At 53.4% G+C, this 26513-nt stretch overlaps 2 protein-coding genes across 11 annotated transcripts in view; both read left to right on the forward strand.

The window, feature by feature from the left end:
- The window catches only part of TBCEL (tubulin folding cofactor E like), a 43106-nt gene extending 20714 nt beyond the window's left edge, over positions 1-22392 (forward strand). The window contains exon 9 of the transcript XR_013776823.1: positions 22382-22392. The gene's annotated coding sequence lies outside the window, so the exon portion shown is untranslated. The remainder of the gene's footprint in view (positions 1-22381) is intronic.
- On the forward strand, positions 1278-25415 carry TECTA (tectorin alpha). Of its 10 annotated transcripts, XM_079326556.1 has the most exons (24): positions 1278-1989; positions 3295-3359; positions 4944-5077; positions 6470-6757; positions 9765-9902; positions 10475-10640; positions 12407-12819; positions 13365-13935; positions 14404-14996; positions 15389-15962; positions 16604-17214; positions 18082-18643; positions 19267-19466; positions 20716-21099; positions 21326-21612; positions 21711-21991; positions 22107-22217; positions 22583-22785; positions 23081-23244; positions 23368-23616; positions 24089-24251; positions 24525-24612; positions 24731-24847; positions 25216-25415. In XM_079326556.1, the coding sequence occupies exons 2-24, from the start codon at positions 3296-3298 to the stop codon at positions 25314-25316; spliced, it is 6462 nt and encodes a 2153-aa protein (XP_079182682.1). In that variant the 5' UTR covers positions 1278-1989; position 3295; the 3' UTR covers positions 25317-25415. The 10 variants fall into 10 exon arrangements, 9 of the variants coding, with proteins under 9 accessions (XP_079182682.1, XP_079182684.1, XP_079182686.1 ...); XM_079326558.1 differs by lacking the exon at positions 4944-5077; XM_079326560.1 differs by lacking the exons at positions 18082-18643; positions 19267-19466.
- The last annotated feature ends 1098 nt before the right edge of the window (positions 25416-26513 follow it).

The following is a 26513-nucleotide window of genomic DNA, read 5'->3' on the forward strand; positions in this document are numbered from 1 at the left end:
TCATTCCCACTTCCAGCAGAGGAATAAAGCTTGAGCTCACTCTTAGAGGGACTGGCCTTGAGGTTAAAACAAATTTCACCCTCATGGCCTGCACCAAATGAGGAGAGAGATGCCTCTCTGGATGGGAAATAGCTCCTGGGCAAATCCATTGCCAGAACATCTTCCATGGGCTGTGCCAGCTCCTTGAGATGGGAATGAGACAAGGCCAAGGTCAAGCAGCCACAGAAGCCCTTGTGGCATCTTTAAATGTTTGTTTTTTCCTTGAGGTAAGGCATGGTATGAAGTTTCCTGCTAGAAGAATTAAGGAAAAAAAAAAAAAAAAAAGAAAGAAAGAAGAAGTGTTTTGTTGTTCAGCTCCAATGTGTTCAGCACTGCATGATGGGAACATCCCCTGCCAAAAGCAGAGAGGCTGCAAGACAAAGTCTTCCCCAAAGAGACAGTGAGACCTAATCAAACTTCATCAGTGTTCACTCGCCCAGGACAAACAGGACCAGAATATTAAACTGACAAGGGAGCAGAGGGAAACCCGTTTTCACCAGTTTTCTGTGTTACAAAACAGAACGAGGAGAGTCAATTGATTTTCCTGGAGCTGGTTGTGTTTAAAATGTATGGAAGGGAAGAGCCAGGGAAGTAAACTGCCCCTGGAATATCAGTCAGTGCTGATATCCCCCTGCCCTTCTAAAATGGCTGTTGGCTTAGAAAAGGGTAAAAATAAATTGAAAAATGAAAGATTCCTGCTAGCAAGGCCGTGCTGGGAGGATGGAGGGAAAGCAGATGCTGGGGTTTGCTGTGGAGGCAAGCTGCTGGTGCCCTGATGTGCTAAAAGTGACTGCTGAGGTAAGAGACAGATTTTGGGGGAAACTTGCTGAACACACTGCCAGGAGCACCCAGGGAATATAATCTGGGTTTCTCATTGGGCTCTGTCTCCTCTCTGTTCCTGACAAAAGGTGGGGAGGAGAAGAGGAATTAAGACCTCCTAGCAGGAAAAATAGGGAATAAAAAGCCCTCACCCAAAGTGTCAGAAGGGAAAATCAGCCAAGCTCAGGCTGTTTTCTCCAGCTGGGGTTGGAGCAGTGCCTGTCTGACCTGTGCCTTGCTGAAAAATCAGCTCTAACATAGCTCTGCTGCTGGATCCTTCACCCCTCAGCTGCTGTTCCAGCTCTCCCTCTCATCCAACATGTATATAAACCAACTGAAAGCTGTTGAAATCTTTTTTGGGGTACAGGTTGGACTCAAATGTAGAGCTGTGGGCAGCCCAGATGCCAGAGGCAGGGAAATCCCTGCAGTTGTACAAGTGAAAATGAAAATAACACAGCAGTCCCCCAGTGAGTCCCCAGGAGCACCTTCCAGAGAGGGTGGAAATGGGAACAGCAAGGAAACCTCTGGGCTGGACTGGGTGAGTTTTTCCTTTTCCACCTGTAGAAGCAGGACTTGGATGGCAAAGCAGCTCCATTGAAAGCTCAGGGCAGCCTTTGAACGGAGCTTTAAGCCTAGCACTGTTTAATGCTAATCCTGTAACTTTATATAGATGGGCTTTTTTTTTTTTTTTTTCCCTTTACACAAAGGAGGAAGGGGCTCAGTTCTTCTGAGGGTTGGGTTTTCTGTTCCCTGAGCAGCAGAGCTGCGAGCCCAGCTCTGTCTCTGTGGCATTTCCATCTGAATCCACCTGAAGGGGGTGAGCTTTTGGGGAAGAAAGAGGCTTCTCTCCCTCTCCAGGCCAGAATCTGATCTCCAGATTAGCCCTGCTGGTTACCAACAGAGGAACAACAGTTGTGATTGCAACTCAACACTGTTCCAGCCCTGGAAGAGCGTTGAGGAAAACAGAGTTTTCAACTGGGAGAGCCAAGGACTGAGGCATCGTTTCAGTCATCAGCAGCAATTGGCACGGGAGGACGGGCATGCATTCTCCATTGACATAGGATTTTGTCCTGCTCTACCAAGACTGGTCTAAAATTTCAGACCTGATTGCTCCTCTAGCCTATGAAACAGGTTGGTGATTTTTTTTTTTCCCCCCATACCTAAAAATTTGTAGTTTTGGATGGGATGTTCTTTGCTGTCTGTCCTGCTTTGCTCTTGTCCTTGCACTGCCACAGTTCCCACTGGTCACTCTCTGCTGCTCTCTGCTAATGAGACTCAGATTTACAATCTGTACAAAATTCTGTCACTCTCCTTTCACCTTTCCAAGACAAGGAATGTGCTAAATCTTCTCCTTGGTGGAATGAACTTTTCCCTGTGGAGAATGTGATCACATTGATGTGAGCAAAGAACTTTCCTTCCACTGTGTTCTGAACTTTCCCAGTGATGGGAGTCAGGAGGGAGTGATGTGGGATAAATGATGGGATGTTCCTCTGTGCTCTGTGTCATTAGAAGGAGATGGATGTGTTGATCCACATTTTCCATAAACACAGATCCATGGGGAGAACACAAAGAGACTCTGGGTTTTTGGGGAGAACACTAAGAGACTCTGGGTTTTTGAGGAGATTTTTAAGGTTGGGAAGATGGGGAGGCTGCTGTTGGCACCCAGGCTGTACACATTGCACAGATTGGGTGTGGGAATCTCCTACATCCCTTCCCAAAAATCTGGGAGAACTCCAGACTTTGCTGGGATCTCTCCCTGAGCTGTGCCCATGCAGAACGAGCACAATCGACAGGCACAGGAACCAAAGCAGGTGTTTTAGCAATATTTTCTATTGGTTTAATAATGAGTAACAAATTGCATTAGGCACAGAAGGAATTAGAGCTGGCACAGGATTTCTCTTTCATTTTGTATCTGTGCTCTGTCTCTCACTGATTCCTGCACAAGGAGCTGCCCAGCTGTGGAAGTGTTTGTGCTCCTTCCATGCTCATCAACCCCCTGAGAGGTGGTTGTGGCAGCCAGGGCAGAGGATTAGCTGAATTTGGAGCCCCTGGACCATGAGAGCACAGCACAGCTCTGCTGCCCCTGGGATCAGCCAGGAGTGACCATCCCTGCACTAAGAATCAGGAATTGCTCCTGAGCACTCAGGAGAATAAGGAGCCCATGGAGAGCTGTGGCTGATCACATCTTCCAAACATGAAATGAGCTCTTTCAGGTGTTTCTGGGCTTCCTTTGGCAGTGAAAGAAGCCTTTCCTTTCCCTGTTACCACCAGGGAATTCTCCTCACACCAATCCATGGCACAGGCATTTCAGGGCTCCCTGGCAGGTGCAGAACATCCAGCTCTGAAACATCCTCGAGTCAGGCAGCTCAGGAACCACCTCAAGGATGTGTTTTCCTTCCAATGTGATGCATGGCTGGCTTTGTCTCCTTCCTGTAGGATGAACAAGAGATCATTTCTGGGAGCCTGGGTGGCCCTTTTGGTGCTAACAGCTCGGCAGAGAGGTGAGTATCTCCCAGCAGGAAAACATTCCCCAGCTGCAGAGATCCCAGAGGGATTGGGAAATGATCTCAGAGGACTTGAGAAATAACCCCAGAGGGTTTGGGAAACACCCCCAGCTCCTTGGCTAGAGCAAGAACAACACCCAGGGTGAACTGAGTGTTCCTCATGGGGAGGGAAGGACTGAGAATCCTAAGGGGTGCTTGTGTTTATAATTTATATGGCTGTGTGTGCACCTGGAGCCTTCCAGAGGAAGCAGGAGTTTGGAAAATGTCTGTGATAGGGCTGCTGAGCAGGTATGGTAGTGTGGCACTGGTAGAGGTAAAGAAGAATTGAGGAATGTCTGCTGAGCCTTCTGTTTTAAAAAGGAATAAAATCCATGTCTTGTAGCTGTGTCTTGGCTGTGATAACTCATCAGGTGTGTAACAGCTGTGAAATGATTTATTTTACTGCCTGGCAGGAGGAATTTTACTGTGGCCCTTTGGATATGTCTGTGGAAACAAGGCTGTGACTTGGACACCATCAGTGCCACCTCCCTTTAAATCCAGCAGGGCACACAAGTGTCTAAGGAAATCAGGATCACAGAGGATTGGGCCAGATTTCCTCTTATCTCCCTTCTCCAAGGGAAATTTGGAGCCTGTGAGGGGTCAGTCAGTGACTCTGCTTCCTCAGGGCTGAGCACCAGGAGTGTCCCTTCCCTGTCCAGGGGAGCACAGAGCAGCCTGGCCTCGGCTGGAGGTCCCCAAGAGCTCAGGGCAGGGCTCAGGAAATGAAAGTGTGTCCTGAACCCAGGTGAACAGAGCCAGGATTGTTCCAGGCCCAGGGGCTCTGTCATCCCAGATTGAATTTCCTACATCAAAGTGGAGAAAAGGGGGAGGCAAACCCAGAAAAATCCCTGTTTGCTCTGTGAGGAGCTGACTGGAGGAACAGGACATGAAATGACAGCAGAAGTCTGGCTGGGTGTGCCCTGGGGGCAGAAGTGGCTTCTTGTGCCTCAAGCTGATGGATTTTAGGCTGGTTAAAAAAGCAGCAGGCTGAAATGTGTCAAAACCATCTTCTGAAGTACTTTTGGGAGAGACGATTATGTTCTGGCAGTGCCTTTTAGCAGGAAAGTTAATTTTGCTGGGAAATGTTGGAGCTGCCGTGACCCCTCTGGCTGTGACCCTGACCAGGAGCCCTGGCAGGGGAGGAGGAGGAGGAGGAGGAGGAAGGTGGGCACTGCCAGGAACGTGGTTCTGGGGGTGGGATGGTGCTGCTGCTCCCTTGAGCCCCTCACAGTGTGGAACAGCCAGTCCTGGAGCAGGTGGAGCAGGGCATGACCTGCTGTGCCCGTGTGGAGCCAGGACTGAGGGTTTGGTCACAGTCCCAGTGAGGAGCAGCTGCAGCTGTGCTGCACCTCGGGGTCACTCTGCTGTGCCCTGATTGACCTGGATGATGCTTTTACTCATGAGCCTGTCCTACCACAGCTCTGCCCTGGCTTCAAGCACCCTCTGGCTGCTGAGGTTGGGGTTTGGTGCTGGTTTTGTGGCTTCTCTGAAACCAGGACTGTCCTGACACTGCCCTCAGGACTCTTCTCCCTCTCCTTCCAGCTCACACCATGGCAAGCCTGTATCCATTCTGGCAGAATGACACCAAAACCCCCAAAGTCGATGATGGGAGCTCACCTGAAATCAAGATCTCTGTGCCATTCATCTTTTTTGGAGTCCCCTACAGAAGCATTTATGTAAGTGGAGAAAGCAGATCTTCCCTTCATGCTTTTCCTTGCCATTATTGGCTGCATTTTAAACACGCTCTGCCTGTCATCAGGAATTGGAAGATTTATTAGCAGCTACCTGACAAGTTCTTAGATTTCATGAACTGATAGGTTTTATGATTAAGAAAGTCAAAGGTATATTTAATGGGATAATGTTCATAGGAAAGGAATCTAAAAGGCAATAAATTTTCCTTGTGGGTGATTAAATGGCACAGCAAAGCGAAGGGCTTGACACAAGGGACATTATTCCAGCTCCATGACAAGAAATGAGAACATGCAGGACCTGCAGGGGGGAAAAAGGACAACAGTTTTGGGTGGATTTCAGACAAGGACAGGCTGCTCCCAGGTGATGGCACAGCAAAATCCTGGCCAAGGGGACACCAGGGCCAGGGCTTCTGGGGAAGCAGAATCCCATTCCAAACCCTTGTGTGGTGGGGGATTCCAGCATCCAGGGCAGCAGTGCCATTTGTTGTCCATTCTTTGCAAAAATGTTGTTTTGGGGAGCATCTTCAGCAAACTCTGGGGAGGCTGAGGTGGCATCTCCCTGCTCTTGGGGGGCCCCAGGATCTGTCACAGATGACAAAGCCAAAGGCAGTTTTTTCCATGCTGCCACCTGTGTCACCATCATCCACATCCAGTGCTGCAGAGCTGCTCTCCAAAACCTGAGTAACCCCAAGGTCTCAGTAGATTTGGGTGCCACTCCTGTAGAACCCTATTTTGAAGACTTTTCAGGGTTTTGTCCTGCTTTTGGAACTTCCTTCCCCCCAGCTCTTGCCCACCATGGGTAGGATGAAGGTGAATCTGTGCCCAGATTGTTCGACTGTCACCCTGTCTGGTATCAACCCAAATCCTCTCTCCCCACATTTCCTGACTGTCTTAAAGTGACTTCATGATGCTTGTATCCCCTAATCATCTGTTCTGTTAATGTTAAATATTGAATTCTGCAATTTAAGACTGGTTCCAGGAGTAAAAGAAAGACAAAAGTGCAAAGTTTCTTATCAGAGACATCACTTGCTGACCCGCATTCTTCACACAGACCGTGTTGTCTGCAGTGGACGGGGGAGAGAAAGAGTTATTTTGCTTTTTAATTAGTTTTTCCTGGCTAGATGAGAGAAAGAAGTTCTCTGTACTGTTCTTTTCCCCTTTTTCTTAGAATTACTCAAACCTTCTTTAGACTGAAAACTCAGGGGGGGGCACTGGGAGTTTTACCGTAAATTGGGTGCTGACAAACCAGGGCGCTGACAAAACCAGGGCGCTGACAAAACCAGCAGCTCTGTACTGGTTTGTGCTGGTTTGTGCTGGTTTGTGCTGGTTCATTCTGGTTTATTCTTGGCTCAGACAAAGCTGGGGGTCTCCACACAGGTCAACAACAACGGTGTGATCTCCTTCAACGCCCTGGTCAGCCAGTTCACGCCCGAGGCGTTCCCGCTGACCGACGGCCGCGCCTTCGTGGCGCCTTTTTGGGCGGACGTGCACAACGGCATCCGCGGGGAGATCTTCTACAGGGAGAGCACGGAGCCCGAGCTGCTGCTCAGGGCGTCCCGTGACATCCGCAGGCACTTCAGGGACATGGCCTCCTTCTCTGCCCGCTGGCTCTTCATCGTCACCTGGGAGGAGGTGACCTTCTACGGGGGCAGCAGCACCACGCCGGTGAGTGGCTTCTTGTAAGGGTGCTTTGTGTCTTTGTCCCACCTGTCTGTTATGAATGAGAAATGAAATCTTGATATTCAGCAAAATTTAGATGGTTTTGTTTGATATAGACAGAGCAATGCAGCGCTGGGGATCCCATTCCACTCTCCACCCAGCTTTGGTTCGCAGCTCCCTTTTATAGCATGGTTTGCTTGTGGTCATCAATAATTGTTATTTTTTGTTGTCATAATTCTGCCAGGTAAGCAGTGATGGGAAGTTGGATCGCTGGACGACGTGAGTCTCTAGACAATTTGTGACATCCCATAGATAACGATTGGTCTTGGTAGATAAGGAAATGGCAGAAGTTGGGAAGTCTGGTCTCAGTGGATAGGCTGCAATTGATCACACAAAGGCAGGAAACCTGATTTTGCAGAATGTGTTGGGCTGTGTGAAAGCCTTGTTTGGCAAGCTGTCAGTAGATACAACTTATTTAGAAAACTTAATATTCATAACAGGGGGATTTAAAACAAAATTATTTAATAATATATTTTCCTTTCTTTAGTGTCATGCTTCATTTCAGACTTAAATATTCTGGTTTATACAACCCCCAATACTTTTATGATTAACACAATTTTTTTATCGATTATCACACATCCATCATTGGGTGTGTGAAACTGAGTGAGACACTTTGTGTTCCTGCTCCCCAGTTCCCTCCTGGGCAGAGGAGCACCACAGTCCTTTCATTCTCTCCCCTGGGAGCCTGGAGGAGCCTTGCTCTCTGCTTTAGGATCTCCAGGGAAATCATCTCCTCCCCAGTGTTTGTAGGATCTAAGCAAGGCTCTGACACCAATTAGGATTTTTTTGGCTTGATCGTAATGCAGTTCTTGCATACAAATTCAGATGTTTCTGATGGCAGCTCCCTGCCTGCATGGGAGACTGATCACACTGCTCAGAGTCACACTAATGCCTTGGCCATGTCACATGGCCATAAATGTGTGAGCTCTATCTCACAGGAGGGGGATGGCAGTGGGATCTTAGGGCATGGACAGCTTTTAAATATCTGGGGAATTTGTGAGCTGTGACTGCAGCTGATGTTGGGAGGTCCCTGTTGGACTGCTGGGAGGGCCTGTGCTGGAGCTTGGAGATAAAATCAGAGTGGTTTGAGCTGGAAAAGATCACCTCATTCCACCCCCTGCCATGGGCAGGGACACCTTGCTCTAGACCAGGCTGCCCCAAGCCTCATCCAACCCATTCTTGAATAGCAAATGAGGGATCCCAGCTCTTGTCTGGATTGTTCAGGATTAGCCTGTGTGCTGTGAGTGCCAAATCCCAGCTTCTCCTGTCTCAAGGAGCTGGCCCTGATAACAGTTCAGCTCTTTTCCATTTGTTAGAGAAGCTTTGAGATTTGATGCATATTTTTTGCCAGTCCTGGCAGCACTTGCAGAAAAACCCCACATATATATATTCATATATATATATATATATATATTTGCAGACAGCAAGCAATATAGAGATTCATGTATTGCCTGAAGAATTACATTTGCAGCACAATGCAATTTATTTTGCTATTGAGCAGCCTTCCTGCTCAGCAGCAGCCAGGGCTCGGGGTTGGCACAAGGAATAGCACCATGCAACTTAAGCAGGAATTTCATCGCAATGCAGAAAAGCTGCAGAAAATTTGGGAATGTGGCCTCGGGGACGCTGCAGTTGCTGCCTGGAGATGTCACCTGAGCAAACAGGTTCATTTTCTGAGGGCCTGGATGAAGAGATGAGATGGTGCTCCGTGGCCAGGAGATCCAAAGAGGGGAATTTTGGGGGTCGATGGAAGAGTTCTTTGTGAGGAGAGCCAGGTGTAAGATTCACCTCCTGCCCCCTCCCAGAGGCTCCTGAGCAGAGCAGGGTTTGTTGCTGTGTGCAAAAGCTGCTGTGGCCCTCTCCAAGTGCCACTGCCTTTATTTGTGATCTCCCAGCACAGCAAGAGACTTGGCAAAGGTGAGCAAGAGGAAACCACGAGTAAGAGGAAGAATCCCAGGGAAAGGATGAGGAGTGGAAGCAGCTCTGCTTTAGCTGCCTGCCCTGGTGTGAACTGTGCCATTTGCAGCTGCTGAGAGGCAGCTCTGCCCACACCTCTCTGTCTGACCTGACAGCTCCCAGAGCTGCTTCACCTCCGTGTTGGAGAGTTCATTTCCTTGGAAGTGACATCCCCTGTGGTGTGCAGGCAGCAGAGCAGCCCTGGGCTCTCCTTTCAGACATCCTCAGATCCACATTCTCTGAGCCCAGCTAAAATCCTGCTTGCTCAGAGGCAGGAGGAGCTGTTCTCATGGCATGGTCCAGGGCAGGGATGGGAAAGGCAGAAAAATGCAGGGAGCTGAGAGAAGTGACTGAGTTCCCAGTGACGAGCTCTGCTGCTGGATCTGCAGGGATTCAGGGGATGTCTCAAGGGAAGGAGCTGCTTCTGTCTTTCTGCACTGTCCTAAAAGGGAAGATGGGCTCTTCCCACCTGTATCCTGGCTGGAATGTGCCTGGGGTTTGTGGGGCTGGAAATGCAGAGTCATTTCAAGTGCAAGGAAGAACACGAGCAGAGGATTTTGCAGGTCGGGAGGGGATTTGGCAGCCAGCAAAGTGCAGGATATACATGGCTGGCTTGGATGTAATCCACCTTCAGCAGCTGTAGGATATGAATGTGGAAGGGAACTGGGAAAGATAATGCAGGAATAAAGCTAAACAGGGTAATGGGAGATAACAACAGATGACAAAAATCCTGCCCACTGCTCCTTCCCTGTGAGCTCATTCTCATGCTGCCATCTATTGGTGCTCTCTTGGATCAGGGATGGTCTTCACTTGCTCCCAGATGGAGGGAGGAGCAGGAATGGGAACTGCTGGAGTTGTGGCAGCAAGAACAAACATTTTTTGGGTCTCATTCCACTTCTGCTCTTCACTGTGAGGCTCACCTGGGCCAGACATCAGTGTGGCAGAAGGGCAGGAGAGAAGCAGAATCACCTGGGATTGTTCCTGTGGCTTTCCACAGGTGAACACGTTCCAGGCTGTCCTGGTCACAGATGGGGTGTCATCCTTTGCCTTGTTTAACTACCACGAGATCAGCTGGACCACGGGCACGGCCAGCGGAGGGGACCCCCTCACTGGGCTCGGCGGGGTGATGGCACAGGTGAGGCTCTTCTCCTGCATCCCCATCTCTGCTGAGCTCTTGGATGACTCCCTCTGGCTTTTCCAAAGTGTCCACTGAGTCCCTCAGCATCCCTAGAAATGGCCTTGCGCTGAACTTCTGGGCACGGTGGGATGGGCACTCCAAAATTTGGAGGTGGCAGCAGTGCCACAGCCAGTGCCTCAGCCTGAGGAAGGGGACATTCCTGCAGAAGGAATGCAGGAATTCTGGATCCCCACATTGCCTCCTCACTTTATCTCTCCTTACATTGCTCCCCCACTTTATTTTGGCCACTCAATACACACACCCTTAGATCTATATGTATGTACATATGTATCTATACAAACATAAATCTGTGAAAACACATCCCTGCTGCTTGTAGTGCCTGTTTAGCTTTTCATTCACATCCAGACTACCTGAAAACAGAAATTTTTACTACCTGAAAACAGAAATCACCAGAAAGAGCTGTTAAAACTAAAGAAGATGCGCTCAGGGGTAACAGAGAAGTGAGGAAATGCAACATCACTTTCCCATTGTCAAGAAGGGTGATGGAATTTGCTCTCTCTCTGGTTTAGGCTGGCTTCAATGGTGGAAATCTCACCAACTTTTTCAGCATCCCAGGCTCCAGAACCCCAGACATTGTCAATATTGAGGAAACAACCAACGTAAATGTCCCTGGGCGCTGGGCTTTCAAAATAGATGGCAAAGAAATAGACCCGGCCAACGGCTGCAGCCTGAGAGGTAAGGGAGCAATGGCATTGCTTGTCCCCAAATTTGGGGTGCAGTGTAGCAGAAGGTGATGCTGTTGGGGTGCTGCATGATCTGTGCTTTTGCCAGGGCATTCCCATGAGCTGCAGCTCCAGGGACAGGACCACAAGAGAGGGTTCAGTCCTTGCACATCTCCGAGTTCCTGCGGTAATTGGTGGCAACAGGAAAGATCTGGGGACAGCAATTTCCTCCTGCCCATAAATTAGGGAAGCTGATCTTGTGGTGGCATTTCCCTTGTTTGTGCAGGAGGAACAGCAGGTTTTGCAGGCAGGACAAATGCCACGTGTCTGCACCAGTTACAGAGTCTGTGCCTGTCACTGACAGTGCAGGCCATGAAGGGATTAATTGATGCACACACTGACTGCACAGGGACTCTGCTGCTGAAAGATTATTGCATTCCCATTTGACAAATAAAACTGTCAGGAGCACTCACTGTGCTCCAGGAGTCTTTCCAGCAAGAGAGGATTGTCATTTGCTGACAGACACTAGAGACACGATGCTTCTTCATGTCCTAGCTTAGGACTACTGAAGGCCCTTGAGATTCCAAGGCTCTTCCAGCACCAGCAAAATTTTGGGTCCAGCTGCTCCAGCTTTTTCCAGCTGCTGACCTCAGGAAGAAAGGCTGGACTTTGCAGAGAAGCTGGAAACCAGTCTGAGCTCTGCAGGTGACGAGAGGAGTGAGAGTACATCCCGCCACTGGATTAAAATTTCACAGTGAATGGCTGATTGCCCTCCACGAGAGGAGATGCAGCACGAGGTGTTGGATCCGAGTGACACCCTTTTCCCAAATTCCCCACACCAGGATGGTTGCAGCGTGGGCCTTGCCAAGAGGAGACATTTGTTGCGGGGAAGCAGAAAATGGCATTTTATTTTATTTTTTTTTTTGTAGGAGGCAGGGAAGAGAACAAAAAGTTTAGCAGAGGTAAACTCAGGCAGCGCACGGCAGAAGCCACGCGCCGGAGGAGTGTGAAAAATGTCCAGATGGAGGGGAGAGGAACTCTCACAAGGACTTGCCACCCTTATTCTCCAGCCTCCTCCCTGCCTCTCCTGTCTCTCACCAGGCACAGCCGCTCCCTCTCTGGTGGTGTAACACGTCTGCTCCATCTGGGGCTGTGCGATCACTCAGCGCTCTGCCGGCGCTCCTGTGTGCGGTGGAAGTTGCTTATCAACAGCTCTTTGGTGCTGTAACTGCTACGAGCTCTTCCTGAATGGGAGTAAATTGCTCCTGGCGCTGCTGATGACAGAGTGACTTTTTGACCAGCAGAGTTATGTGAGCGAGGGAACCATGGAAATGACAGCAAAGCTGGAGGATGGTGCAAGTGCAGCAAAAGTGCTGGAAACTGCCTCCAAATGGGGCTTTACCATTGGGAGAACAGCACAAATGCCTTTTGTGCCCTGCAATACTGAAGAAGAGCCAGAGTGGTGGGTGTCCAAAGTGCTTGGAATAACCTTCAAGTTTTCCAGCCTGCATATGACAGCACTTGCAGCATTCCAGGGACTCGTGGCGCGGGTAGGACTCGAAGAGGATGCAGCACACGTTAGAAACGAATCTCGGGATTTCCTGAGAGGCTCTTGCTGCGAGTTTGCACAAACAAAGCAGCTGAGAAGCCCAGCAGCAGGACATGGTGGTGGTGGTGGTCTCCATCACAGGACCAGCAGACCCCCCAAAGGTGCACTCAGAGCATGTTTCTGTTTCAAGAAGTGATGTAGCGTGGGTTTTTCCCTTTCTGTCTTTCTAGGACAGTTTCTCCGCCAAGGAGAGATCTTTTGGGACGATGCCAACTGCACCACCAAGTGCCGCTGCCTGGACTTCAACAATGAGATCCTGTGCCAGGACATGGCCTGTGGCCCCTTCGAGGCGTGTGAGACGAAGAGCAAATTCTTCCAGTGCGTGCCGGTGGAGAGCAGCACCTGCGTGGTGTTCGGAGATCCACATTACCACACCTTCGACGGCTTCCTCTTTCACTTCCAGGGTTCCTGCTCCTACCTCCTCGCCAGGCAGTGCTGGCCAGGCTCCCAGCTGCCCTACTTCAACGTGGAGGCCAAGAATGAGAACCGAGGCGGCTCCTCCGTCTCCTGGCTGAGGGATATTTTTGTGGAGGTCTACTCGCACAAGATTGTTCTCCCCAAGGGCGGCTTTGGGAAGGCAAAGGTAAGAGTTCTGCTGGAAGGGGACAGCTTGCCAGGTCAGCTCCTCTGAGGTGGCAGCAGCACTGTGCTGGCAGCCTGGAGGTTGTGGGATGGTGTTTTTTGTAGGGTTTAGGAAGATTGAGATTCTAACCAGTAAAATTATAAGTTGAGAACTATTGAATTACTTTAAGATTCTAGGTGAGAAAAGATCAATCATCTAGTAAAGTTAAAAACCAATAAAAATCCTAAATGATAACAGGGGTTTCAGTTGTGGGGTGAACATTTCTCTAACATGAGTCATCCTAAGAAAAAGTTTCATTATCTCAGGGTATGAGATCCCAGGGACCCTTTTCAGGGACAGTTGTATCATCCACAGGATGGCACTTCTGGGCCTCGTGTGTCCTGGGGAATGGGCACGGGTGACAAAGTGCCTGTAGCTTACAGAGGCTGTCCCTCTGTGCGTGCCCCTACCCCAAGACCCCACAACAGGGCTGTCCTGTCTGTGTCCCAGCAAGAGGACTCTGCTATTCCACACGCTGGCTCAGCTGCTGGGTGTTGTCCCCGCAGGTGGACGACCTGGTGGTGTCCCTGCCCATCTCCTTGGAACTGGGCGCAATCAAGGTCTACCAAAGCGGCCTGTCCACCACCCTGGAGACTGACTTTGGCCTGCTGGTGACCTATGATGGACAGCACTACGCCTCCGTGTCCGTGCCGGGCTCCTACATCAACGCCACGTGCGGGCTGTGCGGCAATTACAACAAAGACCCCGAGGACGACGTCCTGCGCTCGGACGGGAGGGCGGCCACGTCCGTGCCGGAGCTGGGCGAGAGCTGGCAGGTGCCCCACGCCGAGCGCAGGTGCTCCACGGGCTGCCTGGAGAACTGCAGCCTCTGCGACGCCGCCACCGAGGCTCTGTACTTCACCCCCGAGTTCTGCGGCTTCATCAACAAGAGCGGGGGGCCCCTCTGGGAGTGCGGCTCTGTCGTGGATCCCACTGCCTTCATCCACAGCTGTGTCTACGACCTCTGCAGCGCCAAGGACAACGGCACCGCGCTGTGCCAGGCCATCCAGGCCTATGCCACCGTGTGCCAGGCCCTGGGCATCTCGGTGGGAGAGTGGCGCAGCCAGACGGGATGCGGTGAGTGTTTGGGAGGAGGGGAGCAATGCCGGGGGTTTGCCTGTGTGCCCAGGAGAGGGAGGAAATCCAAGGGAGGGAATTGCCTGGAGAGAGTTTGGAGAGAACTGATTGGTCCCTCCTCTCCATAGTCCAGCAAATGTGTGGCACAAGTCAGGGGTGAGGTGGGAGCTCCTCATTGCTCTGGAGATCATCAGCTGCCATGAGGAGAGGAGTGGAATGGGGGCTGGTTGGTCACTCCACCATTGTGGTCTTAAATAGCTGTGGGTAGCTCAGTGGCTCTGGGGCTAGTTTGGAGAAGCCCAGCTCTAGCCAGGAAGGCCTGGGTGGGAAATGGAAGGGCCAGTCCTACCACTGAGGGTTCATGGGCTGCTCTGTGGTGTCCCTGCTGTGGTCAGTGAGAAAGTGGCAGCTGACCCCGTGCTGTGCTGTGACACGTCCCTTCTGTTTGTCACCCCTCTGCGCCCACAGCGGCGGCCGTGCAGTGCCCGGAGCTCAGCCAGTACTCGGTGTGTGCCAGCAGCTGCCCTGCCACCTGCTCAGACCTCACAGCCCCGCTGGCCTGCACGTCCCCCTGCAGCGAGGGCTGCGAGTGCCCCGAGGGCCACGTCCTCAGCGCCGACCGCTGCGTCCCCGTGCAGGGCTGCGGCTGTGACCTGAACGGCCGCTACTACCCCGTCGGGGAGTCCTTCTGGGCATCACCAGACTGCACCATGCAGTGCCACTGCGAGCCTGGCGGGGAGGCCATTTGCTTCAACACCACCTGCCCCGAGGGAGAGATCTGCACCATCGAGAACGGCTACCGCGGCTGCTACCCGAAGCGGGAGACGGTGTGTTTGGTGGGGCAGGAGCAGGTGCTGCAGACCTTCGATGGCATTGCCTTCCCCTACCCGCTGGAACAGTCCTACACGCTGCTCAAGACCTGCCCGGAGAGGCCAGACTTCATCGAGGTGGACATCAGCCAGAAGAAGGCCGGCTCGGCTCCCAACGGGCCACGCATGGTGCGGGTCCAGGCTGCCGGCCAAGAGGTGAAGATTGGAGGCACCAGGCTGGCAGACATCAAGGTAAAGGTGGTGTCTGGGGGCAGGGTGGGAGGTGGTGGCTTGTGGTGTGATCCTGTGGAGAAGGGTTTATGGGTTTGTGGCTGTGGATATCACAGGGACACTTGAACCATCATGAGGAGGCCCTTTGGGTGCCTGTGAAACTTTTGCCACAGCACTGCTCCTTCTGTTTGCTGGGGATGCTTTCCTCCCTCCCCCTTCTCCTGTAACTTGCTTTTTTCCTGGAAGAAAACCTGCTTTTTGTGGGGCAAAACCCAAAGGTTCAGCTGTATGCCCTCACTCAGAGGAAGCTCTGGGCCTTGGAGGGTGGCTTTGGGTCAGGGAGTGTTTAATGTGCACAGCGGGCTTGGGCAAAGCCACCTCACCCTGACGACTCTCCACCTTGTTCCTTGTAGGTGAATGGTTATGACGTGGAGCTACCCTATTTCCACCCCTCTGGGCGCCTGGAAATCTACCGGACTGACAACAGCACCGTGATGGAGTCCGAGGGGCTCCTGGCCATCAGCTACTACAGCTCTGGCCTCGTGGAGATCCGCCTCTCCACCTCCTACTTCAACTGCACCGGGGGCCTCTGCGGCCTCTTCAACGACAACGCCACCGACGAGTTCTCCCTGCCCAAGGGCAAGTTCACGGACAACCTGGAGCTCTTCCTGGAGAGCTGGACCACCTTTGACGAGATCTGCAACGGCGAGTGCGGGGACCTGCTCATGGCGTGCAACAACGACTCGGAGCTGCTCAAGTCCTACAGGAGCCGCTCCAGCTGCGGCATCATCAACGATCCCACCAACAGCTCCTTCCTGGAGTGCCACAGCGTGGTCAACGTCTCAGCCTACTACAGGACCTGCCTCTTCCGCCTGTGCCAGAGCGGGGGCAACGTGTCGGAGCTGTGTGACTCGGTGGCTCGCTACGCCACCGCCTGCAAGAACGCCGATGTGGACATCGGCCAGTGGAGGAGCCACAGCTTCTGCCGTGAGTCCACCAAAGCTCTTCATCACCCAGGGTGGGGAGAAGGGAGTTTGGAACCCACCAAACCCAGGCAGAGTGTTTTTGCTAGGGATTTGTGGGTGTGCAGAGGCGGAGCAGCGTTTTGTGCGGGATGCTGGAATCACAGGCAGTAGCTTCTGGTGCCAGAAGAGACAGATTTCCCAGGAAGTGGTTCCAGGGTGGCATTTCAGGAGGCAGCAAAAGCTTTATGGTGCACTGTAGGAGCGTTGTGGAGCTGCAGATGGTGTCTGGCGGTGTTGCACGCCACCACCAGAGGATAATTTGAATAGCACTGGTTTCTAGCTTGCTGTGGATAGAACATTCATAATCCAGAAGAAAATGTGAAAAATCCCAGGTGTGGAAGTGGATGGAGGGAAGGCTGTGCCCTTCTCTGCCTCAGCGGTTTCAGGGAGTTGTTTGTTTGGGAAATAACAGGAGGAGATGTTTGGCACATGGCAGGACAGGGTTGAGATGTGAGGGGGTGAGGGGAGAAAGGGCTGCAAAGGGATAAACCAGCGGCCACAAGATGCTGGGACTGTTTCCCCTTTTCCCCTGAACCCACCTTTTGCCCTCACTCTGTGCTGTCAGAGCTGGGGGCTCAGGCCCTGTGTTTGCCAACCCTGCAGCTCTCTCCTGCCCGGAGAACAGCCACTTTGAGGAGTGCATGAGCTGCGTGGAGACCTGCGAGAGCCTGGCCTCGGGGCCCGTGTGCAGGGACACCTGCTCGGAGGGCTGCCAGTGCGACGAGGGCTTCGCCCTGCGCGGCACCCGCTGCATCCCCCGGCGCGAGTGCGGCTGCAACTTCGAGGGCCGGCAGCTGGCCACCAACCAGACCTTCTGGATGGACATCTCCTGCCACTTCCTGTGCTACTGCAACGGCTCGGACAACAGCGTGTACTGCGAGAACGTGTCCTGCAAGGACGACGAGTACTGCCTGGAGGAGAACGGCCTCTACTACTGCCACGTCCGCACCGATGCCTCCTGCATCATCTCGGGCTACGGGCACTACCTGACTTTTGATGGCTACTCCTTCGACTTCCAGAGCAGCTGCGAGCTGGTGCTGTGCACCACCATCTCCCGGCCCAGGGTGGAGCGCTCGGACACCTTCCCAACATTCACTGTCACGGCCAAGAACGAGGACCGGGACACCTCTCTGGCCCTGTGGGTGAAGCAGGTCGAAGTGGAAGTTTTTAATTACAATATCGTCATCCACCGTGCCTACAAATACACTGTGCTGGTGAGTGCAGGGCCGTGAGGGCTGGGGTTATTTCTGGAGGTGTGACTCCATGTCACGATCCACTCAACCCGAGCGGGAGTCGTGATGGTTTGTTCGACCCCAGGGTGCAAAAGACAAAAAGAGAGAGACCCAGGTTTTGTTCAGCAGAAAGCAGTAAAGCAGTTTATTGCATGTCAACAATTCAATTGCAATGGGAGAGAGAGAGAGAGAGAGAGAAAGGATGGGATATAGCTACCAACAGACGGGACACATCCTTGTGGTCATCCGACAATAGACACGGCTTCAATCCATTGGGGAGAAAGAGATCTCAGAGTCTCTTTAGGAAAGTCACTTTTTATATTCTTTTTCCAAATCAAGTGGCCTTTAGCCATAAGGTGGGGAGATTTATGGACTATTGTATGCAGAGATCATTGCTCCAAGAAACAGGTGCTGGAACAGGGCACTATAACCAGTACCCTGCTGAGAGCAGCACCATGGCAGCACTAGGCACAGCTACAAACAGTTCTTGGCAAGCATCCACCTCAGCCAGGCCAGAATGCAGGTCCAGAGCGAGTGGTGGGGTCCCAGGTCTCAGTCTCTGATGATGGTTGTGAGTCAGATCAGAGAAACTTCGAACCAACTCTTACACTCCCAAACTGTGGAGCAAAGCGCAAGGCACAAGGCCTTATGGCTTGCAAGGTTTTCTGGGGATCAGGTCATGCTTAGGCTCGTGCCAGGCACAGCTTTTGGAGAGGTTTTCTGTTTTGCCTGCCTTATTTTGTGTGTGGAGGTGAGGTCAGCAGGGACCTTTCTCTGGGAATGCTGAGCCACATTCATTCATGTCCACCATCATTCCCCCTCACAGCGTGCCTTGCTTCCTCCCCGCAGATCAACAACGAGCGTCTCTACCTGCCCCTGAAGCTGGGCCAGGGCAAAGTGAACATCTTCGCCTTCGGTTTCCACATCGTGGTGGAGACCGACTTCGGGCTGAAGGTGGTGTACGACTGGAAGACCTTCCTGTCTGTCACCATCCCACGGACCTTCCAGAACCTCACCTACGGCCTCTGCGGCCGCTACAACGGCAACCCCGAGGATGACCTGGTGGCGGCGGGGGGGACGCCGGCCGCCAGCATCGGCGACTTTGTGCAGAGCTGGGCGCGGCGCGACGCCTTCTGCCGCGTGGGCTGCGGCGACCGCTGCCCGGCCTGCGGCAAGGTGGAAGGGTTCTGGAAGCCCCAGCAGCTCTGCAGCCTCATCCCCAGCCAAAGCGGTGTCTTTGCCAAGTGCCACAGCAAGATCAACCCTGGTTTTTTCTACAAGAATTGTCTCTTTGATACCTGTGTGGATGGGGGGGCCATGCAGACGGCCTGCAGTTGGTTGCAGAACTACGCCAGCACGTGCCAGACTCAGGGCATTGCCATCACTGGCTGGAGGAACTTCACCTCATGCTGTAAGTGCCAACCTGCCTCCAGGTTCTTCTTTTCCTGGGGTGCAGGCCAATGGCTTGGCAGCCAATCCCTCCTACGCTTGCTGGGTGAGGTGGGTGAAGTCTGGGACGCTGCATTCTCTTGGAGCTGTCACAAACTGCACGTGGTACAGCAGGAACAGGGATGGAAAAGGGGAAGTCTCAAGGTCAGAAGGGACAGGGGTGGAAAGTGGAAAGCCTCAAGCTCAGAGGGCATCAGCCATCCCCCACTGTTAACCAGGGGTTGTATCAGTCAGCCTCAATGCCAGCACTGCATTTGCTCTAATGAAGCTGCAGACCCTTGTCAATAAGATGACGATGTGCTGTTCAATCAGGCTCCTGAGGATGGGCACTGCATGCATCCCTGGCAGCCAATCTGTCTGGCAAATCAGATGGGAAGTAATTGTCTTTGCTAATGAGACTGAAAATTAAATTTGTGTCGTTTTTCCCTTCTAACAAGCAAGCTCCATGGCTCAGGGGCCCTGCTCTCAGGAGGTGGTGAGGCCACAGACTGGCACCATGCATGACAGGCCTGAATCAGCCCCTGGTGTGAGCCAGGCTGGTTGTGTCCATGGAGCTGATCTGTGTGTGTTTTGTCCCCTGCTCAGCTGTCAGCTGTCCCCCCAACAGCCACTACGAGAGCTGTGTGTCCCTGTGCCAGCCCCGATGTGCTGCCATCCGGCTGAAGAGCGACTGCAGTCACTACTGTGTGGAGGGCTGCCAGTGTGACCCTGGCTATGTCCTCAATGGCAAGAGCTGCATCCTGCCCCACAACTGTGGCTGCTACTCTGATGGCAAATACTATGAGGTATGCAGCTCCTGGAGCCTGCTCCCCCCCTCTGGATGATATTTCTGGGCAGAGTTTGAGTGGGGATGCCAGTAAAGATGGGCTGGTAGCAGGGCCAGAGAGGAGAGGGATGTCCTTCCATGGTGTGCTGCACAGGGAGTCTTTGCAGCCAAAAAAACCCATCATGCAGTCATTGGATGAAGGTGATCTGGGTGTCAAGCACAGGAGGGAGCTGGTGGAAGGGGATAGAGAGAAGGATGGTTGGTGACTGAGAAGACTCTTTGATGAGAGCCAAAAGCCAGTATTGTATGATCACATTGTGCTAGGAATTCACACATAGTAGATTCATTTCTTCACATGAAATTTGCTTTTTTGTAGCTACTAGATGTCACTGAGGAGTTCGAAGCAACAGAGTTCTGTGCTGATAGCATTGGTCATGTCATAGTGGGCTGTATTTTGTGCCAGTGAAACTGTTCTGTGTAAGATACCTTTGCTCCATGAGGAGCCAGTATCAGGGTATTATCATATGGGTTTCCTTGCAGTTGGGTTGGTGGCTGGCAGAATGCAAGAAAGAGGCCCAGGGGATATTTAGCACTGGGGCTTAGAGGTGAGGGAGGTTGTGGTGGCAGTGCAAATGTGAGTGTGGGTAGTAGAGATGCCAGCATGTCCTTTGCACCCTTTCCTCTTGCTAGTCCTGTGACAGAGGGGTTTAAACCTTGTTCCAGCCATCCTCAGAGGCTGGGGACAGCTGGTGATGGGTCCCTCTTGAGAGGAATGTCGGATTTCTCTTTACAAACAAGCTGTGGATCTGCTGGCAGATCAAACCAGCACTGAGAGATAAAAGAAACAATGGGATGGATTCCACTGATTGATGAATGGAAAAAAGATATTTGCCTTTACAAACAAACTGTAGGATTGCTGATAAATGAAATTGGATATTGAAAGATAAAAGAAGCAATGGGGGAAAACTATGAATTCTAGAAGAGGTAAAAATTAAAAGGGTGGGTTATACATTAGAGAGGAATCTGAGGTATGAGGTGTTCTGAGAAATCTGTGCCTCCCAAGTACCTCAGCAATGGGGAAAGAGAAAGGGAAATGCGGCTGGGAAAATAGGATAAAAAGGAGGGTGTGTCCTCCAAAAATGTGAGAGATCCCAGGGGAATTCCCCCTGGCCTCTCCCTTTATTGGAATAAAGCAAAAATGGATCCTCTGTCTTCTATTTGGACATAAACCTCTGGTGCTTGTGGATTAATTTTCCGACACTCTTCAGCCCAAGCAGCTGTTCTGGAGCGGGGACTGCACCCGGCGGTGCCGCTGCTTCCGGCGCAACCTGATCCAGTGCGACCCGCGGCACTGCAAGTCTGACGAGGAGTGCGGGCTGCGCAACGGCGTCCGCGGCTGCTTCAGCACCCGCAGCTCCTTCTGCCTGGCGGCCGGCGGCGGCGTCTTCCGCACCTTCGACGGCGCCTTCCTCCGCTTCCCCGCCAACTGCGCCTTCGTCCTCTCCACCATCTGCCAGAAGCTGCCCGACTTCTCCTTCCAGCTCATCATCAACTTCGACAAGTGGTCCTCGCCCAACCTCACCATCATCTCCCCCGTGTATTTCTACATCAACGAAGAGCAGATCCTCATCAGTGATAGGAACACTGTCAAGGTGAGGTCTTGTTGGGGTGTCTTTCCCCTCCAGAGTTGGGTCGGGAGGGGATAGTGGACGCCAGGCCAGGCTGCACAATGGTCTCCACAAAGATCAGACTACACTTGATGTTTGCACAGCTGGGATAGTGAGCAGCAGAGGTGGAATCATTTACAAGAGGCTCACACCTACATTCATAGGCAGAGAATACGGGAAGGGACATCAGCTCTGTGTCGTCTCTCACCAGGTGAACGGAAGCCTCGTGAGCATCCCCTTTGTCACGGGGCTTTCCACCAAGATCTTCAGCCAGGAGGGCTTCCTGGTCATCGACTCCAGCCCCGACATCCAGATCCGCTACAACGGCTTCAACGTCATCAAAATCACCCTCGGGGAGCGGCTGCAGAACAAGGTGTGCGGCCTCTGCGGCAACTTCAACGGCGACCGCACCGACGACTACGCCACGCTGCGGGGCAAGCCGGCCGTCAGCAGCGTGGTGCTGGCACAGAGCTGGAAAACCAACGGCATGCAGAAGAGGTGAGTGCACAGACAGCCCTTTCCCCCCAGCTGGGAGCGGGAATGGGAGCAGGGCTGGCCGTGAAAGGAGCCCCCCACGACGTGTCCGGTGCCCACAGCTGCAACGAGCTGCAGTACTCACAATACGCCGCCTCCTGCGACAACGTCCAGATCCAGGAGCTGCAGAGTGACAGCTACTGCCTAAAGCTGACCGACATGAAAGGCTTCTTCCAGCCCTGCTACGGCCTCCTGGACCCGCTGCCCTTTTATGAGTCCTGCTTTCTGGATGGCTGCTACAACCACAAGAAGGTGCAGCTGTGCGGCTCGCTGGCTGCCTACGGAGAAGCCTGCCGCACCTTCGGCATCCTGGGCACCGAGTGGATCGAGAAGGAGAATTGCTGTAAGAGAACTGGGGCTGCTCAGGCTGAGGGGAGCCGTGGGGAGAGGGGCTAGAGGTGGCTGCCCCATGGTCTGAGGGTAAAGGTTGTGTCTGTGCTGTGTCTTGTGCTGTTTAGCAGGAGTGGTGGAAGATCCCTGCGTGGGCGCCGACTGCCCCAACCGCACCTGCGAGCTGGACAACGGCGGGGAGCTGTGCGGCTGCATCGAGCCCCCGCCCTATGGGAACAGTGAGTCCTCTGCTCCTGGCCCTATGGGAACAGTGAGTCCTCTGCTCCTGGCTGTGGGGTCAGTGCCGAGCTCCACGTTGGGCCATTATGCCACGGGGGCTTTGGGAAGGGACGTGCTGAGGGCTGTGACCTCTGCCAAGGTGGGTTTCCCTGACCCTGCACAGTTCAGGAGGGGAGCAGAGCAGGGAACAGCTTTTCTGGGATGCACATTGTGGGCATCTCTGGCTTGGGAGAACTTTGAGCAGCAGGGATGTGGGATGGGCAGAGCACACCACAGGAGATTATCCCAGCCCAGTTCTGGTGGTGGAAAGAAGTGCCAAGGAGCCATTTGTGGTGATCTAAAGTTGTGTCATCTTCTCCTCCAGCCACCCATGACATCATTGATGCAGAGGTGACCTGCAAGGCTGCCCAAATGGAGGTGTCCATTTCAAAGTGCAAGCTGTTCCAGCTGGGCTTTGAACGTGAGGGTGTGCGGGTCAATGACCGCCAGTGCCCCGGCATTGAAGGAGAGGACTTCATCTCCTTCCAGATCAACAACACCAAAGGCAACTGTGGCAACTTGGTGCAGGTGAGCTGGGACATGGGCACACAGGACTGGGAGCATGGGACAGTCCAGCTCAACTCCAGGGTTGGGACAGGTCAGTGCAAGTGATGCTCAGGAGGTGCTTTAATAGGCTGGGGGTTAAGGAAACCCAGGAAGGTTTTGTAGAATAAGAATTCCAAGCCCCACCATTCCATACCCTTTCTGGCCAGAGGTGGAGGGGCAGCAGGTCCCTTGTCACACAGCTCATTTAGAGGTGCTTATCAGGAGCAGGGAAGTGGGGACAGCAGGACTGAAGCAGTGCCCTGTGTTCCCTCTACAGTCCAACAGCACTCACATAGTGTACAAGAACACGGTGTGGATCGAGAGCGCCAACAACACGGGCAACATCATCACCCGGGACAGGACCATCAACGTGGAGTTTTCCTGTGCCTATGAGCTGGACATCAAGATCTCCCTGGATTCAGTCGTGCGGCCAATGCTCAGGTAGGAGCAGGACCCGTCACACAGATGGCTGAGACAGTGCTGGTTCTGAATCAAGGCAGCAATTTGGGAGTTCAAAACCTTTCCACCAACTGAGCCAGTGGTTTTTTTTTTTGCCATGGTTAGCGTGATTAACCTGACGGTGCCGACGCAGGAAGGGAGCTTCACCACCAAGATGGCCCTGTACAAGAACTCGTCCTACAAGCACCCGTACCGGCAGGGCGAGGTGGTGCTCACCACCAGGGACGTGCTCTACGTGGGGGTCTTTGTGGTGGGGGCCGACTCCAACCACTTGATCCTGATGCTGAACAAGTGCTACGCCACCCCCTCGCGGGACAGCAACGACAAACTGCGCTACTTCATCATCGAGGGAGGGTGAGCCACCACAAACCCCGCTGGTTTTATCGTGTCTGCTGGTGCTGGAAGGCTGGTGTGGTGGCATCAGTTGGGACAAGGACCTTTTGGCCAATGGTTGGTCAAAATCTGGGAAGGGTGAGGAGCAGTGTTGTTAGAGCAGGAGTTAATCTCCTGACATAGACAGAAACCTTGTGTGTGACAGAGCACCAGGTGCAGAGAGAAGCATTTTCCTCGTGTCAGTGATGCTGTGGACAGCACCTAAGTGCAGGAGACAGGGGGTATAGATCAGGGTACAGGCATTTGGGGCAACTGGAAACACCAGAGAGAGGTGACAGAGGAAGGGCATGACACCCCTGCCCAGAAAAGCCATGGCCGGGTCTAAGCACCCCACTGTGGGACCTGGGGTGAGGAGCCTTATGGGGACAGGAACCCCCTTGAGGGAGGGTCCCAGTCACAGAAAGGTGGTGCTGAGCATCAGTGCTTTGCACAGGTGCCAAAACATGAAGGACAACACCATTGGCATAGAGGAGAACGGGGTGTCCCTGACGTGTCGCTTCCACGTCACCGTGTTCAAGTTCATCGGGGACTACGACGAGGTTCACCTGCACTGCGCCGTGTCCCTCTGCGACTCCGAGAAATACTCCTGCAAAATCGTGAGTGGGGTGAGGGCAGAGGGAGGGGATGCTGGGTTTGAAGGGCTCTTCTGGAGAGCAATGAGCCCTGCTGATGTAGAGGTGACCAGAGGTGTAGGGGTGAGATGGGAGGGTTGCGTGTCCCTCTAGGCTCTGTCATGGGCAGGTCACATCAGATCTGTGCTCTCTGAGCCGGGTTGCAGGGTCCCTTTGGGAGCTGGGACAGCTGGAGGGGCACAGAGGGGGCCTGGGCAGAGGCTGAGGGTGACAGAGGTGGTGTTTATCCCCGAACAGAACTGCCCTCAGCACACGAGGATGGCCAGTGCCTTTGCTGAGGAGTCCAAGGAGCAGATCCTCTCAGTGGGACCTATCAGGAGGAAGAGTAAGTGTGGGACCCAGGGAAGGCTGGGGGGTTTGTCTGCCATCCCAAGGCAGCCAAGGACCAGAGGTTTGGGGTGTGGGAGCATGGCTCAGGTGTCCCCCTTTGCTGTTGTGTCCAGGATCAGACTGGTGTGAGGACAATGGAGGCTGTGAGCAGATCTGCACGAGCCGGGCGGACGGGCCTTTGTGCAGCTGTGTGACAGGGACACTGCAAGGGGACGGCAAGAGCTGCAGGGGCAAGTACTGGGCTCGGGGTGGGCACAGCAGGGGAGGGCCACCCCCAAACCGAGGGGCTGTGGGGTGAGCAGCGTGGGGAAGGTGGGATGTGTGGCATGTTGCAGAAATAGGGGTGTGGAGGGCAGGGAGCCAGATGGGCACTGTCCCTGTCACCTGAGGGCTGTGAGGGCGCTGCTGGCAGGTTCTGGCAGCTGCAAGGGAGATGATGGCACAGGATACAGAGTAAATGGTCCATGGTACAGGGCAGAGTAAACACCATGGGCAGAGTCTGGGGGACAGCAATGAGGTTCGGCATTTGGGTGGGCACCTGGCACGATTTGAATGTCACCTGGGAGAACTCCAGCTGACGTGGGTCTTGTGTTGGCAGCCTCCAGCTCTTCAGGGGAGCACCGTGCCCGAGTGACCCTCCTGCTGGTGGCCCAGCTGTGGCTGTGGCTGCACTCAGCTCAGCAGCACCTGACCTCGTAGGCGCGGCCACGCCGCCCAGCCAAAAACTGTTCTCGCGTCAGCCCGAGTCTTTGTAGGGTAGGAGACAGCCCCCCCTGCCATGGCCACGCTGCTGCCAACCCAGCCAGAGGGATGTCACAGGGATGGGGCACAGGCCGTGAAGGTGACATGCAGCTGGCACAGCCACAGCAAGACTGAGCAGGATGTTTGCCATCAGCACGTGGGATTGGAATTTGGGGGTTTTTTTACAGCTTTTCATCATTGATGCGGACTCAAGGAGGGGTTTTGCAGCTTTACCCCAGGCTCTCCCTTGTGGGGTGCACTGTAGGTGGGTCACACCACTGTTGGTAGTGTGGGACAGGACGGAGCACGTGCTGTCCCCTCACTTGGACAGCTGCAGGTCTCCACTGTCCTGCTTCCACCAGGGTGTTGTGAGCTCACGGACTCACCCAGAGGTAGGTGTTGGGGGTCATGGCCAGAGCAGTGCACTGCCATCACTGGATGTTGTGACACCTTGGGACCGTGTCACCCGCTGACTCTCAGGAGCAGAGGTGGTGCTGAGGTTTGGTTCAGAGAGCCAAACTCATCCATGGGGGTCTGCAAATCTTGGCATTGTGCTGTGGTGGTGACAAGCTGGTGCCAATAACTGCAAAGAGGTGCTTTCTGGTGGGCAGGAACAAGAGTTAGAGGAAGGAGGGATGAAATTCTCTGCTGTGTTTGCGTGGTGTGCAAGGGTCAGAGCAGGGTTGGGGCTTGTAGGGCAGCATTGGGGTGCCTGGTGAAAGAGTGGGGAGTGGGGAGCAGCCTTGGGGTGCTGGTGGGTGTGGGGGGGCTGTCTGTGTTGGTGTCTTGTCTCGTGTTTGTACTCTGTGAAACGGCTGCGTGGGAATAAAAAGTGTTGTAATCCTTGGTAAGCACCGGGTCCTGTGTGATGGGGAGAGGATGGGGAGCAGCAGCAGGGCTGCAAGGACACTGGGGCTGCAAAGAGTCCCTGGGAGGGATGGACAGGGAGTTTTGGGGTGCCAGGCAGGGGCTGAGGGCACGGCTTGGGGCTGGAGCAGGTTTGCCATGGGGTGGGCTGGGATGTGGGGCAGAAGGAGCAGAGGAGGTTTGTGTTCTGGGGCAGGAGGGCAGCTGGTTCCCTCTCCTCAAGACAAGAGGTGGGTTACAGGATGTCACGGACTCTGCTCTGCTTGTTCTCAGCCTCTCAGCCCCCTC

Source organism: Erithacus rubecula (assembly GCF_903797595.1).
Source record: "Erithacus rubecula genome assembly, chromosome: 25".
Lineage (NCBI taxonomy): Eukaryota > Metazoa > Chordata > Aves > Passeriformes > Muscicapidae > Erithacus > Erithacus rubecula.